We start from the raw sequence: 17,369 nt of genomic DNA, 5'->3' as shown, positions 1-17,369 counted from the left end.
TTTAGTATGGTATTTTTCCTTTCTATCCAGTAGTTGTCTAATGTGAGGTGCATAAACCCTTGCTTTTGTTCCACTGTTTGGCTGACTTTGCAAGAAGCTGTATATTGTAGTCAAAGGAATATTTTTTCTAGATCTTCCTGGATCTGTGAAACTAATCTTTCTGGTGACACAATGATATATCTTCAACAGAAGATGTGCAGTGTGCTGCCATCCAGCAGCAAAATCTGCTGAGTTTGCTCCATAACATATCTTTCTGAAGCACCTCAGAATTTTTGAGCAGAGCTTTGCTGAGTTTTTCTCCTGAACTTATGGTTCATATGATTTGGGTAAATAATTGCTTTGAGGAATGTCTACCTGCCCTTGCTGACCGTCATCTAAAGATTGTCATGCTTGGGAAAAAGCACCAGTTGTACTTTTTGTCTTCATTCTTTAAAACATAATCACATTCAGTTTTCTTTAATTTTAGATGCATTGACCAGTGGCAACTGCCCAAAGTTGTCCCCTGGATGCCTTTTTTTTTTTTTTTTTTTTTTTTTTTTTTTTTTTTTTTTAATTTGTAGGATTTGAATTGTTTTTCTCACTTGCAGAGTAATTAGTGTCAGCTTATTATCAAAGAGCAAAATGTCAGGTAGAGCAGTTCCTATGGTTGCTGTTGTACACTCCTACATCTGTGTATTATAATAAGAACAAGATGAAAAGAAACTCAAAGGAAGGATCAGATGAGAAAATGCTTTGGTTTAATATTTGATCACTTATTTCTCCCAGGTTGGTAATGTCACTTAATTACGAAGGTCACTGAACTCAAATGAGCAAAGTTGCAGCAGGTGGCCAGTTTCCAACTCTGATGAGTGTTCATTTTTATGGGTTTGGAAAAAGATATAAATTGTGTTAGGCTTCCTCCTTAAGCTTTGTTCACTGAAATGGCAGCTGACACATGTATATATTTTTCAACTAGGACTGACATTTGCTTTTCAAAAAATGTGTAATTAAAAATTCAGTTGTTCAATAGATGCTTTCAAGAATTCTCAAATTCCTTAGTTCATTTTTCACTCAGTTATTTTCTACAGAACATTTTCAATCATCTTTTTCTTGTCTTTCATTACACATTTTGAGAATGAGAAAAATCTGCTTCCAGTAGTTTGTACTTTGAGTCTTTTGTTTTCACTTTTACTGTTATGCTAGGAAATTAAAAAGTAAAGATTTACACAAGGTTTCATTACCAAAAAAACATGTCCACTTCTTTCATGTTGTTCACAATAGACTAGTTTTTTGGTATCAAAAGTACAATAATAACTTTTCCCTTTCATAGGCAGTTGAAATGTATATTATGGAGCTTCACATGACACCCTTTACAGCTGGGCATTATGAAACCTATTTTGGAGAACAACAGTAAAATGTAAAAGACATTTCTTTCTTCATGTATTGACATAAGATATTGTTGAATTAGATCTTAGTTTTTCTCTCTTGCTACAAGTTTAGAGATGCTCAAGTGAAGAAGTGTGAATGTGTATTGATATGAGGTAAAAATGTAAACTACAGCCCTTGGACTTTCACATGTCTTCTTGCTGTACTTCCAGTTGTCTGCTACAATTCAGCAGTAGGATAGACCATGAAAGACTTGTCCTGTTCTTCTAGTGAAAAAAGCTTTACTAATCTGGGACAGTTGAAAGCAGTTAAGAAAGTTTCAGAAAACTTTTGCTGGAAAGCTTACCAGGTTTATATCTTTTCAGAGGGAAGTGTTCAAGGCTGGAGAGGTTTTAGCAGGATTCAGAAAGAAGTACTGCCAGATTCTAAGCAAAACATTTCTTTCCATTTTACTTAAACTGAAATTGGGAAAAAGAAAAACAAAGTAGAACTAATAATAAAACCTCTCCCAATTTAAGAAGAGTATTCATAAAGGAAAAAAATACAGACTGAATAAGCCAAAAGACATTGAGTCAGAGAAATGTGACTGGGTAAATATTATTGTTTCTGTCATTAAATAATAAAAGGAAAAAGTACCAGGAAGAAGACTGGGGTTAATTACCAGTGACATACACTTGTGATCAAAGGATCAGCCTGGGTCCGTGGACCACAGACAACGTCATACAGACCTTATAGTGACCCCATGACTTTCCCCTATAGCATATCCCTGCATAAATCTGTCCAAACAAAACAAACAGAACCTCCACAACCTCTTCTGACTCCGAATCTGGTGCTGTCCCTGTGTCTCCCTGGCTACATTTCCAGGTGCTGCTGTCAGTGTGTGTCCGGAGCTGACGGCTGACGGAGGGGTGGCAGTCGGGCCTGGGGCCGCAGGGGGGATGCAGGGAATGATGTGCGGTGGTTCCCCCGGCAACGGGGAGGGACCAGCGGAGGGCGGGGAGCAAGGGGGAGGAGTGGCAGGGTTACCACGGCAACAGATGCAGTGCCTTCCTCCCCTGGGTCGGACATGCAGCTGCCCTTATGTGAAATTACCTGCCTGGCGCTGGGGGGTTTAGGCACAGCATACCAAGAGCGTTTGAGCTATCATCTATTTATAGTAACTATTTTAACTATTTCCTTTCTAGTTACAAAGTGAAGATGCACTAGAGATAAAGTTTAAAGTGATATTTTTCCCACACCAGCTACACTCATATTCATTGCCTCTTATTGATGGCAGTATAACTAGTTCACAAGTTGTGGCATAATTCCTTTTTATTCTTTCTTATATAGTGTAAAAAGCTATGTTCCAATATCAAGAATTAATCATGAAATGCTAGAAGAAGGCTGATTTAAGGAGTAAGATTGTTTTACACATCTTTACAGGACTATATTTCATTTTCTCCAATGAGCTTTTCAAGACAGGTCTTAAAATTTCTTGTTGGGGTTCTTTAATTTTTTCCTTTTTTTTTTCCTAATCGTAGCAGGTACTGAAAATTTCTGGTGGCTTCCTTTTGAATTTCCCCAATAGGTGAGTGATGAAGTTTATGAGCATAAGAGGAATGTGCTATGTAAAACTGATAGGAACAGCCTGAGCTCCTGAAATTTCATCATTGCATAGCCCCATGACTGGCAGTCAGCCATCTGCTGTTTAATCTGGTGTTCCTTGTCCCCTGATTAGGGACAGTGAAGAATTACCGATGTCAATAGGTGTTCTAATAAGTCTCATATCAAAAAAAAAGAATGAACTGAAGTCAAGGAGGAACTGGAATTTGATTAACTTCGGCTTGAAAAGAGGGGTTTTATGGTGAGGCAGAACTAATTCTGAGTGTCAAACCACACAATACAAGAAGATTTGGGAGGAAATATTGCTTGGATCAGTGGAGCTCAGGGCCTTGGAATTGGCCAAAAGCCAGATCAAAATGAAAAAAAAAAATTTAAAAAATGCAAGGGATGAAGAAAACTGAGGTAAGGATCAGCTCCCAGATACTTATCCTATGAAAATGCCTCTTTGCTTCTGTTGTGAAGCCTGGGTGAAGCACGAACATATTTGTCTGTTGTGTTTTCCTCTGAAGAGACAATCTGTGATCTGGAGTGCTCTTAGGCTTGGAAATGTGGGAAGGCTAGGCTCAGCCTGCTAGGGCAACCAGCATAGTCTTATGGGCTCCATATTTTGAACATGAAGTCTCAGGCTCCTCTCAAAGCGTGCTCCCAGTAGTGCAGAAGCAGAGAAGGGTCTGGTTTCACCTGAGTCATCAGTGCAGAGGGTACAGGGCTGCCCTGGTTCCTTTGGAGGCCAAGAGCAAGAAAGGTTTGTACACAGACTCATTACAGACTGTTTTTTGTGCCTGTGTGGCAAAACAGTCATTTTTAGAGCAGTTAAACATTTGCATTTCCCTCATATGCAAATTAGGGCTTTTACAGATGAGCTTTTTTCTACTACTTTGTGCACAGTTGGCTTTTTTGTGCATTATTTTGTTTAATGAGAGTAACACCTATTCACATCCTGTGGATATAGGATATAACTCCCTTACTCACTGTGGCTTCATTTATTTCCCTGATTTCTGTCATCCAGCGTTTTAAACTCGCCTTTTGGATCCTATTTATGTTGTAATAAATTTAGACTTTGTGACCTGGGTAGGTCTATTCAGCTAAATCAGAGATATCCAGGGACCAATACTTGTCCTCAAGACTGAGTGGCACCAACTGGTGTATGTCTAAATTTCTCTGTTTTAGCTGCTTCTGTGGCAGATTTGCCTTGGGAGCGACAGGGCAAGGAATTCAGCTGGCAGTAAAATAAAGTGAATGACTGGGTGTGTGGTGCTTGAGCCATGGGTGTAGTCTCTCTTTATTCAACTGTGGGGATGCAATCAATGAGTTAGTGGGGTTTTTTTTGAACAAATGCAGAATTTCATGTATTTATTTATTTTGATCCTTGAAAATGTTCAGTGATGTGTTTGAAATGGTGAAAAATCCCAGGTGAGCTGTAGCTCTCCTGAATCTTGGAAAAGACATGAGAACCCTCGATATCTCAGCTTCTGAGAAAAAAGAGGTTATAATTTTTTGTTTCCCAACCACAGCTGTTGTAAGAGTTTCTGGGACACTTGGATTCTGTAGCAAAGTGGCATGTGGGTTCTTAAGATATAACATGGCCGCAGGAGGTAGCCTGAAAGTGACTCTGGAAGGGAAAAGGTAGAACAGGACTCTTACCTACCTGGTCTTCCCACCTGCCTTCTTAAAAAATTGTTCCTTACCAACTTTTCTCTCACTCAGAATTAATTTTGTGTGAGACCATCACTGTACCTGACCCTCTGCTCTGAGTGTCTGTTTTTTTCATGACTCCCATGTCTCCCATTCCTTTACAACTGTTCTTGTGCTAAGAGTGACAATATATGTAAAAACATCACAGTAACCTCTTCTTTTCCAGGTTGGTGATGGTGTAAAGGATGTTGCAAAATATTCTTGCACTTCTTTGGTTAAAAGGCACTCTTTCCATCATTGAAAAAACCTATTTAATGCAGAGAAAATGAGCATAAAATCTTTTTGTGTACAGTCTTTGAGAATGCATTTGTTTTTGTGAAAAGTACCGTTTAGCTTCTGTTTTGAATAAGATAATGCTTCAAGAACTAGGTTTATAAAGTTGGTACATCTTCTGTTGTAATATGTAAATACTATTTAATATCTTTGTAATTTTATAAATTTTTCAGATATCAAGTATTCTTAGGAGACCTGGATAGTGTACTTTATTATATAAAGTAGAGCCATTAACCTACATTCATAGACTTTTAATTTTCTCTTTCTTTGTTTCTTCTGATCAGGGATTATTAGTCTTTATTCCTTTACTATTTCCACAGGAGTTAAGCTTGTCCTTGTGCATTTATGTTACTAAATTCTTGAGTTAACAACCTTGGTTTCTTCAATTATGCATTTGGAATCTCTCTCTCTCTCTCCATCCTGACTGCTGTCTCGGTAAAGCCTTAAAGTATAGGTCAGAGTGAGCGCTGTACTTTCTCTGTCAATCCCAAAAACATTGTTCCTTCCAGCAGCAATCTTAGGAAGGACTACTCTGATTAGCATTTTGATTTACAGTGCTCACCAGATAACAGTGATGAAAAGTCTGCACACTGCCATGTGCATCCCCTGCACTTCTTTGCATGCTTTGGACACCTTTTCTTCTAAAGCAGCCCAATTTAAAGTATATACAATTATGTCTCATTGAAGGCAAAGCTTCTTATCAGGCACAGTCTGCAACAGGACATGAACCCTGACACATGAAGAGAGGAGGCTGTGGAAATGCACTTCTGGCATGATCACAGCAATCAGGATGTCTTTGGGAATGGTTTAAGAACAACAGAAGCCAACAGAAGACTCCAAAAAGAAATAGGAAGCAGTAATGTTCAAAAAGTCTTCCACCAAAAGGGGAGAGAACAGAGCTACAGCTGATTTTCTGAAATGCATTCTTTCTAATTTCATGCTGTGTTTCTGACTATGAAATGATTGATTGAAGCAGAAGAGATAATCCATCAATGTGAAGAGAAGTAATGAAGAGATGTCAGGGGATGGGCCAAGACAAAATCTCCGGCTCTTCCTGTAACTGAATGTAAGAATTTATCTGGAATATAGCTGGGCTGGAGCTAGCCTTCAAAGAGCCAAAATAGGCACAGTGAGACAGACAAATGTTTTCTCAGAGAAAGGAAATGCTAAATGATAATTACATGCTTTCTTTCTAGTGTGAAGTTAGCTGTCTTTCCCTCTTTATAATAGCAGGAAATCAGTGAAGCAACCTTCTGAAGCAGGCAGGAGGCAATACTACAGTGAAGAAGGTGAGCTTCCATTTCCCTTGCTCCAAGATTCCTACTGAGTCAGTGATAAGAAAAGCTTGCTTGCTTGCATTCTTTCTTTTTTTTTTTTTTTTGACTCAAAGCATTCAGCTATGGAGATGATTGGTGCCGCTTGCTGAAATATTTTGACATTGCTAACTTGAATAGCCCTTATATCTGCGGTGACAATCTCAATTTTGACTTTGCTTCTTTCATTGTATTTTCTCCATGGAACCATGATGCTTGTAACACTATGAAGTACCAAAGCAAATTCTCACAAAAGAGCAAGTTATCAAAAGTGTTTCTACACATAAAACAGTTTGGAAAGTTTTCAAACTTACATATTTTACTACCACTGTAAACCTAATCTTTCATCTATTTCTTCTGACTATCTTTTGAAGGTGTAGCCTTAACACTGATGGGAAAGATAAATTCGTATTAAGAAGAGAAAAAAATCTAAAAGTGGGAACGTGTTACCCACTCTTCCACTCTGAACAGAGGCTATTAGGAATTAGGATCTGGAAAGGGAACAAGATCACAGAGAGTGGATACAAAGCACATTGGTGGAGAATGGGAAGGTGATCCCTGTTCTGTCTCTTGGGCAGCAAACCCGGTGTTGTATGCAGTGTGAAGTAAATACCTCCCTGTTTAGCTCCTGAGCAGCCTCTGGAAACACAAAGCTCTGGCCTGGCAGAGATTTTCCAACTCCAGGGAAAAGCTACATGCAGCTCTAATGGTACAACTCCACTCATCCCAAGCTCTGCTGAAAGCAAGGCAAACTTTCAGGACTGATGTGAGAATTACTGTCTTCACAGAAGGCATTTGTTAGTCTTGGTACCACAAGAGCTTGAAAGTACACTGAATATGAAATACACTATTTTACTGTGTTTTATCCAGTAGATATAATTTATTTCTTTCTGCACTATTTCCACAAAATGAGACTAAAGGTTTCCATTGGTAGACCATTCCATTTCTTTCAGTTCCTTTCCACACGGTATCTGAGAGGTTTTTACCAATTTTTCAAATTAGAATGCAAGATGCACATAGGGTGCAAACCCAAACAGAAGCTGTCAAGCTTAAAAGCTTAACTTTTTAAGCCTTCTGGAGGTCCCCTGAGATCACTGTAGTTCCTGACTTTTCATAATCCATACAGCATGCTATCTGATGAACGATCAGCACATATCATGTGGCAGTTGCTGTGGAATGGCTTATTTCCATCAATACCAAAAAGAGGTATGATCAAGGAGCCTCTTCAAATTATCAAAAGTCTGTTCATAAGATGGACAGGGGACAGTTCTATCCTCATTCTAGCCCAGGGTAAGATGCAATAAATCAGGGAAGCTGAATGTGGGCTGATCTTAAGAGAATTGCTCTCTGTTTTGATATCAGACATGTGAATGTACTGGTTGAGGAAGAGAGAACCACTCATCCCATATTTCAGGGAGCATTTTCTATTTCACTCATTTGTCACACAACTAAATATGCAGCTGAATCAATCAGGCAGCCCTTTGAAGGATAATTTTGACAGTTCTGTTGTTGATTGAACTTTCCTTTTAGTGGTGAGCTGGGCTGGAAAAAATATGCTTTTATTGAAAATGACCTTCAAACTCTGAAGAGATTACTCACTTTCAATGTTCTCAAGTGCATCAAATTGCAGACTAAATAAACAGACATCATGAGTGTCACTTTAAATTTGGGACATTTTCTATTAAAACACAGTATCACAGTATTTGTACTTCTAATCCAAGCATGACAGGGGCATAAAGAAAGAATGTTCCTGGTGTGTTCACGTGTGGTCTATGGCTGAGGGCAATAAGGGTGAGACTCCCAGTCTTTAGAGATTTACTCCCATTTTTCTCCTGTTTCCCTGAGCAGCCCGTTCCCTATTCTCTTTTAAACCATAAAGCTTAACATTTCTGTGACAATTTAGACATAATGCGTTCCACCATTATTCAGTTTTTTTAAGCATACTTCTTACCGAATAGTTCGGACTGCAGTGTAAAAGCAGTTTAACACTTATTTCCAGAACAGTTTTAGACTTAGAAATGGGATTTCCCACTTCAGTGAAACCCAGCCGTTTGGTAACTAAGGGAGATTTTATCCCTTACACAGTTTCTTAGACTAGTTCCAAGCTTCTGCAGACAGTGTTTGTAGTGTGTTGTGGTGTGCTGGCATGTTACACAAGGGGTGTGGAAGGGCACAGAATTACTGTAATCTAAACTGGACCATAATTATGAAGCTATTTTCAGTTGATTGAGTACCAGCCTCACACAAATGCTAGTAACAGCTTTAATAATTTCTCACTCTATCACCAATCAAGATACAGGTTCTAAGATGAAAAAACCCCTCAAAATCGCCTAGTAGGCAATAGGAAAAAAAAAAAAAAAACAACTGGCAAGTATCATGCAAGAAATTCTTGCATTTTTTTCTAAGGACAGGTCTCTTGATGTTGCTGTTGTCATGAAGAATTTTGAAAATGCAGAAAATGAGAAGGCTGCAGCAGAAGCAACAAAGGAATACCACACTATTATCTGTAGTCATTCACATCCATTACCTGACTGTGAAAGCTTATTAAATCATATTTTTCAGAATTAAAATGAGACATTATGGTAGGAGAAAAAGCTGCATGTATTACCAACAACTGGTTAGCTACTCTTTAGACTGAGAAAACAATTGAAGACTTTGTTGAACAGCATATATTTTTTCTCTGCAACTACAGATGACTTAAGACAGTGGCATTTTCAAGGTGTTCCAAATCATTAATCATTCCTACACAGTTAAAGGGCAAATAGTTCAGTGCTGACTCTTGATTATTTTCAAAGCACTAATGAAACAACATTAGGAATACTTCAAATGTGCGTAAAAAAAAAAAAAAAAATAAAAAAAAAAAAAATAAAAAAAAAAAAAAAAAAAAAAAAACTAAAAAGCTAAAATCAAGTAGTTGGAATTTTGGCTATATGCAGCTATTTGCAGATAATACTGATTCTGAATCTGGTTTATATCTCCTGTCCACAAATCAGTGAGAATTAAGAAGGTAAAATTGTCTTTAGTTTCTTGTTCTTGACATAACAATGTAACAGAAAAATACCATCTGATTTTCCTTGTCTCGTTCAGTCATTTCTCTCAGCCAATGTTTCAGATTTAAAGGTTTAAAGGAGAACTTATAAAATTTGAATGGGAAGAAATGTTCTACATGAGACAGTTACTTGCATACTGCACAGGGAAAAGGATCAGAATATGTTTTCCTGGTATTAGGAGTTACTTTTGGAAGGTATGTGAGCATTGTCAGGTGTCAATTTATAATCTCATTTTCAAAGGTAACCTCATAGGAGGTGTTACAGAGGTTTTCAGTGACACAATGTCATTTATAATTTTCAGATGATATTGAGTGTTTCTTGCAAACAGAAGCCTTGCAAGTAGAACAATCTGTCTCTTTACATGATGAAATGTGTAAGATGATGCATTCATTTAAGGTTAATTTGCAAAAAAGTACTGATGAGAAATTCTTTGGTCATAAGTAGCTATGCAACAACACTGGAGAGTAATAAAGAAAAAAAAAAGACATTTCTCACAAAGATACTCTAGCTGCCAGAAATGAGGCATTTTCATATTTATATTTTCGTAAGATCCAACAAAATGCAAATAAACTGTTATAGTTTTACTGGGAAACATTACTCTTTCCAGAAAGAGTAAAAAATACTGATAATCTTTTCTAAAAGTATTTTCTAAAAAGTCTAATGTTGTGTGGTTATCAATTCAGCTGAGTATTTGTTTAGGTCAGGAGTCTTCAGCTAGGAAACATGCTCATATTTGTTGAAATTTCCTAAAATTATTTACTTTTTAATAAAATGTATCTTTATGTAATCAGATTTGAACAGATTGTAGAATCCTCAAAAAGTTTGCACTTCAGTGAGTTTTTAAGAGTGGGGAATTTAACATGTAGCATGGTTTATGAATTTACTTTTAAGAACAAGCAAAATTTAATCGATTAAAACTGATAATAAATTATACTTCTATCAATTAGATTTAGAATGGATTTCTCATCATTAAAATTTAATATTATCTCAGAAGTATGTCTATGGACATACTAAAGGAAGTTAGATTTCCCTAGAATTTATCTTGATGTTAACATGTAGATCTATTTCTCCTGTTAGGATTGTCCCTTCTTCTCAAGGAGAATACCTTTTTCAAAGTTTGGCTTCTCTGGAGTGCAGCTTCAGTTAATGCATCCAGGCACTGTGTCAATGTGTGGCAAAAGTAGGAAAATCTTGGGTCTGTTTAGGTAGTATGGTAAACCAGGTGCCATTAAGACAAGAAAACTTAGTGGAAGAACACTTTACTATACACGACCTCAGTATTTCACATAGAATGTATTTTACTTTTTTTGCTGCTAGGAAGAAATCTTGTTTAAAATTTTGCTGGTTTTCACTTCTTCTTCTGTTCAATGTAGTATTCAGTAGTTGCTGCCAAAAAAAAAAAAAAAAAAAAAAAAAAAAAAAAAAAAAAAAAAGAAGTTTCATGTGAGGCATCACGTGATGGAACCCTAATGTCCAGTAGTGCAGTCACTACATTTCATAAAGGTCTAAAATGGCAAATGAAGAGTATTACTTTCTGATATCATGTGATATTGACCTGTCTGTAACACCGACAAAGAAACCTTTCTTCTGGCAGTTTGTTTGATGCTGTGTGCTAGAGATCACTGTACCAGCTCTGTGCAAAACAGTGTCTGTATGGAAGCTGTTGACTTCACTTGGAATGGAGTATCTGTTGTCAGTGAAGATAGAGGTAATTTTCTGATATATGCATAGACTTAGAACCATTAGAAGTGGAGAACTGACACTTCAAAAGTGACTTCTGTTCCTTCATGGTAGAGTGACTATATAAATATCATACCCCATTATTTGCTTGGTTAAAGGTGAAGAAATTACAAAGATTAATGTAAGGGATATATTCATATCACATTCACTTCTAAAAGGGATTAATGGTGAGAATCTCAATTCAGATATTAAATGGAAATGTATGGAGTTTTTTACTGGGAAAATTTTGGTTTTGTAATTTGTACATTCTGAGCACTGTAAATGCTTTAAAGAAAAAAGGGTGAAAATGTTTAAAAAGTCAATGCAACTAACTTAAACCAACTTTAATGAATTTTCTTTTAAAAATATTGGGGTTTTTTTCATCATCTCAGATTGCCAAAAGAAAAGTGCAGGTTTTTTCAGAATTAATTAATGCAGAAGATCTGGGAACTGTTGTTTAATTTGAGCTGAAATTTTTTTATTAAGGGAAAGGTAGTGGCCCATTGGACAGATATTTTGAATAATGATCATTGGTGGCACGTTATAGATGCAGTAATAAATAATAAAGATGCAGAACAGGAATTGGACAGTGGTGTTAGTATGACCCTGTTTCTGGGGCAGTGTAATCCACTTAACCAGAGTAGTTTACTGGAATAGAAACCACAATGTTACATTTATAGTGCTCCTCTGGCCCACTCTGCTCAGATCTAGCTGCCATACCTTCTCAGGGTAATGTATTTAGTAGCTCAGGGTCTTTCTTTTCTTTTGGCAGGGCAGAAGTCCTGAATATCTTAAATCCTAAAAATCATTAAATATGCATGATATACTAGAAAAGAATTATGGTTACGCCTAAATTTAGTCAAAATGAAGCATTCATAAAAAATAAGCTCAAATACAAATATCATGCAGAAACTTGTCCTGTAAAAAGACAGCACTGTCATTAGCCAGCTGTGTACAAATGGTCTTTGTTCCTATAAATACAGACTTTCACATGTGGGCTAGGAAAAGCAACTCTACTCTCTCAGCACTTGGAGAAATCCATAGACATGTCTGGCATATTCCTCTCTACAGCAGCTGAATGTGCCAAACTCTTCTCACTAGACTTTCAAAGGCTAAAATTCAATTGACCTAAAGAAAGAAGATCAGTGCTCTGGCATCTAAAACCTGGTGCATTAAGGATGTTCTTTCTGAATAACAGAGGTACACTGTGTACATTACATTACATCCTTCAGATCTGTGGAGATGTCATCCATATGAAAGAAAAGTCTTTTCAGATTCAAATCTGTCATCTTCCCTGCAAAGATAAAGCAGGGAATAGTACAAGGAGAAATAATAGTGAGATAAGCTCTGAAGGAAAATGGTCCTTAATACCGTTGGTGCCTAGTCTTTAATTCCTGAAGTGTTCTACTACATGGTGTTTGGATACATGCTAGCACCACTTAATGCGCCTTTTGATCATTTACCATCTACAGATGAGAGGCCCAGAGTGTGTTAGTGTGTTTTGGACTTGGATTACAGTGCCAATGAATTAGGTTTCCTGATGTTATAACATCAGCTTTGAAGGGATGGCCTGCCAAAAATGTAATAGCACAGGAGAAACAGGTGGCTCTTAGCAAGAGCTCTGTCCTCAATTCAGACTGCATGCTCTACTAACTGTCAAAAAAAAAAAAAAAAAAAAAAGAAAAAAAACACCAAAAAAACCCAAAAAAACCCCAACCAAAAAAAAAAAAAAAAACAAAAAAAAAAAAAAAAAAAAAAAAAAACCCAAAAAAAAACAAAAAAAAAAAAAAAAAAAACCAAAAAAACCCCAGCCCAATAATACTGTATTGAAACAATAGCCAGAAAGAAATGAAATAAAAGCAAATTCAGAGTTGTCAAAGACATACTAGACTTTACACATAGCCCTCATCATCCTTTTTTCAGATATTCCAGGAGTGGCTATCTACCAGGGGTCCTAAAGAGATGTTTTCATTCGGATTATTCCCAAGCCCTGTATTATCCTTTGTTATAGAGCAGAGACTGTGCCACATCAGCAAATGTCATCTCTGTCACAGCCAGCCCTGTGATATTGAGAGGGTATTGCATGGCAGACTCAGATGGCTGTTTCCCTGAGGTTCAAAACTAGAGTAGTCTATTTTTCATTTTTTATTCTATGAAAAGAGGAAGAGTACCACAAGCAAATGAAACATGACCTTTTCCAGCCTCCAGTGGCTTGAATTCACAATTGAAATACGAAATTAAAATACAATTTCTTCCATGGGGTCTTAAATGCATAAACCAGTGTGTTTATATGTTCATCCATATAATTTTTCTGTCCATGTGTACTTTAATTTCTGCGTTTATATGAACTATGATGGCTTACCAACAGAAACAGAGTAGTAAAACATGGAAGGACAATGGAAGGACAATTTTCATATAAGTTAAGGTATTACCATATTCAGGGATGAGTGTTCAGCTCTTAGCATCAGGTGTACATGAGGTGTCTGTAAAGGGGCACAAACCTGCCTTTTCATTCTGCTGCAGTGTGTCCTTAGAAAGAGTGGCTGAACAATTGGTAGCAAATGGAAAACTTAATTTATTGAATTTACACAACCTCTTCCCTAAAAAGCATTGCTATAATCCGAGGAATTTGCCATTCTCTAGCTTATGTGTGTTGTTCATACTTCTCCAGTTTACAAATGTTCATGCTTCATTGTCTCTTATCAGTCCCATGACAAAGAAGACTTTGTAAATTATACTTTCTGGCTGTGACTTTTCAGAAAAAATGAAAAAGAATGTGCTAATGCTGAAATTGTTACAGCACAGGACCAATGGAATGTGAGATGTTTGGCATTTTTCGTTAAGCAGCTAGACATAAAAATAAAAGGGTGAAAAAAAGATGGGAAAAAAAAATTCCCGAGGCAGTAGAAAAAGAAAAAATAGCTCCATTGGCCAGAACGTACTCTGTTGATCTGCACCAGAAAAGACCTAATCAAACACCAGGTGGTGTGCAGTGTAGAACTGATTCCAATTGATGTATCATGCTTTCTTTGCAGGAATATCAAATTGATATATTTTTTGCCCAGACATGGACAGACAGCCGTCTTCGTTTCAACAGCACCATGAAAATACTGACTCTGAACAGCAACATGGTTGGCTTGATCTGGATCCCAGACACGATATTTCGTAACTCAAAGACAGCAGAGGCTCACTGGATCACCACCCCCAACCAGCTCCTCCGCATATGGAATGATGGCAAGATCTTGTACACCCTCAGGTGAGCCCTTGTCACGGTGCAGGGCTGAAAGCTTCTCCCACCTCTGGTGTATTAATAATAATTTTCAGCAATATCTTTGCTCTCCTCTGCTGTTTTCTTCTGATGCATACATGCTCATGCTTTACAAATATTTAATTATTCAGGCATAAGTACTACCAAGTTTAAAAAACAAAGTCATGTATTTCTAAGGAAGAGACCTTGAGAAATAGGAAATAAGTCCGTCTAAATTGTACAAGCCGGCCTTTTTATTGTTTGCAATAAAATTGGGAATATGTAGTCCCATAAAACCTGTTAAAAGCCTTTTTGATTGGAGTTAGATGCAGGGCTGGATAAAACATTTTTAGATTCACACTAATGCCAATACTTTATTCTTCAAGTAAGTCATGCTGAAAGATAGTCTGTCACATCTCATCACAAGGGTGAATTGCTGGAGGAAAGGCTTTTACAGTTTTCTAATCTTTGTGATAAAATCAACTATATGGTACTAGAAATACTGTATATATTTGCATTTTAAAAAGCCTATGGAAATCAAAATATGTTTACTTTTGGAAGACATGAGTTGTTCAGAAGGGAGTTTTGCCATAAGCCATGTTCCACAAGTTTCAGAGACATGCCTTTCACGCCACATTTTCTTCTCAGTGCAACTGAGAGGGCTGATCATGCTTGCAACTGCTGTTGGGCTCCAATACAAAGTCTTTGGAAAAAATAAGAAAGGCAATAAATATCTGCAAAAGCTTTTGGTATTTTTAGTGCCCTTTTCTTCTTAGGCTTGCTCTTCTGTGAAGAGCTCTTGCTTATTTCAGTTGCCTTTAGCTAGAGAGTTTGGGGGCTAAGGTGTCAGCTCCAATATTCTTGTGGTAGGGCTGTTGGGGTTTTTTCTGAAGGGAATTTGGTTAGGTGTTTTGTTGGGGTTTTTTCTACTAAATTTCTACTAAGTTTCAGTATTGCAGGCCAAGTTAAGTAACTCACCTAATAGTAGTTGAGATTTACATACCTTACATACAGAAAAGAAACTATTTGTTTAATGGACTACAAAACTTGTCTAAAACAGCTAAAAGTAAGTTAAAACTTGACCCATTGGAATGAGCATTTCTATTTTGTGAAAGATGTTTTGAGACCTTTTTGATCACTCAGGTCAACCTCCTTTTTACACAAGAAAAGCTCTTAGAATGATTGTTGCTCATTGTAAACACTCCGTATTTCAAACCAAATTTATCTGACTTAAGTGTCAGAATTGGTATGACATAGAAGAGGTAGCCAGTGTGTGCCCTGGTGCTGTCAGGTGTTGATGGGTGTTACGTGCACAGGAGAAAGTGTACAAGGTTCAGTCATGCTCCATACCTCTCCATCTTCTCTGCCCCTTTTAGAGCATGAATGCTCTCCTGCTGCAACACTGCAAATCCTCTTCTAGTGTCAGTGCAATGGGGCTACTGAATGCCTCACAGGGGACCTTTTCCAAGAAAGTTTTTCTCTGAGCCATCCTGCATCTGAGACACAAAGCTTTCACCATAGAGTTTTTAATCTTTTTATTTAGTTTCCAAGAGGAAAAACCCACATAGCCCACATGTATGAATTCTGTCATTAAACTATGTAGTATTTTTTAAAAACCACTGTACGATAAAGTAGCACTTAATTCAATTTCCCTGAGTAAGTACATTCACTTTGTAAGCTATTAGACTGGAAAGTATTGATTTTTATTGGTAATTTTTAAATTGGCTGTGTTCATAGTATACTTTGTGTTAGGGATGTCATGTAAAACCAGCTTTCAGGTAGGGATGAAGATGTTTCTGCTGATCTGTCTGTTGCATCTGTACAATATAGAATGGGATGTAGAGATTTACTAAGTTTTGGAGAAAGTCTGAAGAAATTGAAAGAATTTTAATTTCACACTGTAAGGACACATGGAGAATATTTTTATAATTTTCTCTCTGAAGTTCTAATTTTGTGGAATTGCATACCACACGAGCCATATTTCCTGTTACTTTTGTAAAGAATAGTTGTTTTTATCCCAGAACATTCAATGATGAATTGACTAGACAAACACGTATGGAGAGATTTCCTGGGATCCAGAAAGTCTTGATGATGTGTTTGAAATTATTTAAGATAATTATCATTGTTTTGTATCAGGCTTAAATAGGCAAGGGACAATCTGCAAATACAGTTCTTTCCTTTCAGGCCTGACTTATAAATATCAAAGCATTTTTGCATGATGCTTAAGATTACCCTGCCTCCTCCTCTGGCTGTTCCCTGTACTGGCACATAGTAAGAGACCCTTGGTTTCTTCACAGGCTTACCATCAATGCTGAGTGCCAGCTGCAGCTGCACAACTTCCCCATGGATGAACATTCATGTCCTCTGATATTCTCCAGCTGTAAGTGCTGCTTTGATGCCTTATTCTTGTATATGACTCATATGTAGGGGCAGGAGCTTAATTCTGATTTCTGTCAGGTTGGTCAATTGTTCATAACTGGTATATGAAGTTTAGGTTTGTTCAAATATTTAGGGAATTTTTGGTTTTCTCTCTTGCACTTCTGATCAATGGACTTACGACATGAAATCTCCTGCAGATTTACTCTGTTATTTTTGTTATAACCAGTCTTTTTAGCTTATACTTCAGTCACAAACTCAGCATATATTCATACCAGTCTGTGCAATGAAAATTTATACAGTCACTTGACACTGAGACAAATGAGAATTAAGACTTCAGTTTTCTGGTGGAGGTGCACAGCATGGGGACATGGCCAGCAATCTCTGAACATCTGAGTTTATAGCACGTAGCCTGGTAATGCCTCTCTGTTTCATAGTAAAAGTAAATGGTGCAGCTACAGGAAATCTCATTTTCCTTTTATTGCTCAGCTTTTCCAGAAGTCCCAGTGTTGTGTTCTATGTTGTGTTGCTGGCATATTTGAAGCTTTCCTAACAGAAAAAACATACATGGGGAAATGTATGAAAAGAAAATGTCCGGTGAGTTAATTTTGAGGTCCAACATTACTGTGAGAAGTTACTCTCATGCTGATTCATTTGAAAAAGCTTGAGAGCTGTCTGCTCATGAGAACACCTGCACCATTTTGTAATCCAAAGTCACATAATGCAAAG

The 17,369-nt window shown here is 37.1% G+C and overlaps 1 protein-coding gene across 1 annotated transcript in view; it reads left to right on the top strand.

Annotated features, from left to right (window-relative positions):
• Positions 1-17,369, top strand: part of GABRG3 (gamma-aminobutyric acid type A receptor subunit gamma3) — a 288,690-nt gene that overhangs the window by 137,428 nt on the left and 133,893 nt on the right. The window contains 2 exon segments of the mRNA XM_066313582.1: positions 14,053-14,273; positions 16,562-16,644. Of these exon segments, the coding sequence (XP_066169679.1) occupies positions 14,053-14,273; positions 16,562-16,644 (304 nt within the window).

Source organism: Sylvia atricapilla, chromosome 2 (genome assembly GCF_009819655.1).
Source record: "Sylvia atricapilla isolate bSylAtr1 chromosome 2, bSylAtr1.pri, whole genome shotgun sequence".
Taxonomy (NCBI): Eukaryota; Metazoa; Chordata; class Aves; order Passeriformes; family Sylviidae; genus Sylvia; species Sylvia atricapilla.
Note: the sequence above shows the minus strand (reverse complement) of the source record. Positions and strands in the feature narration are given on the sequence as shown.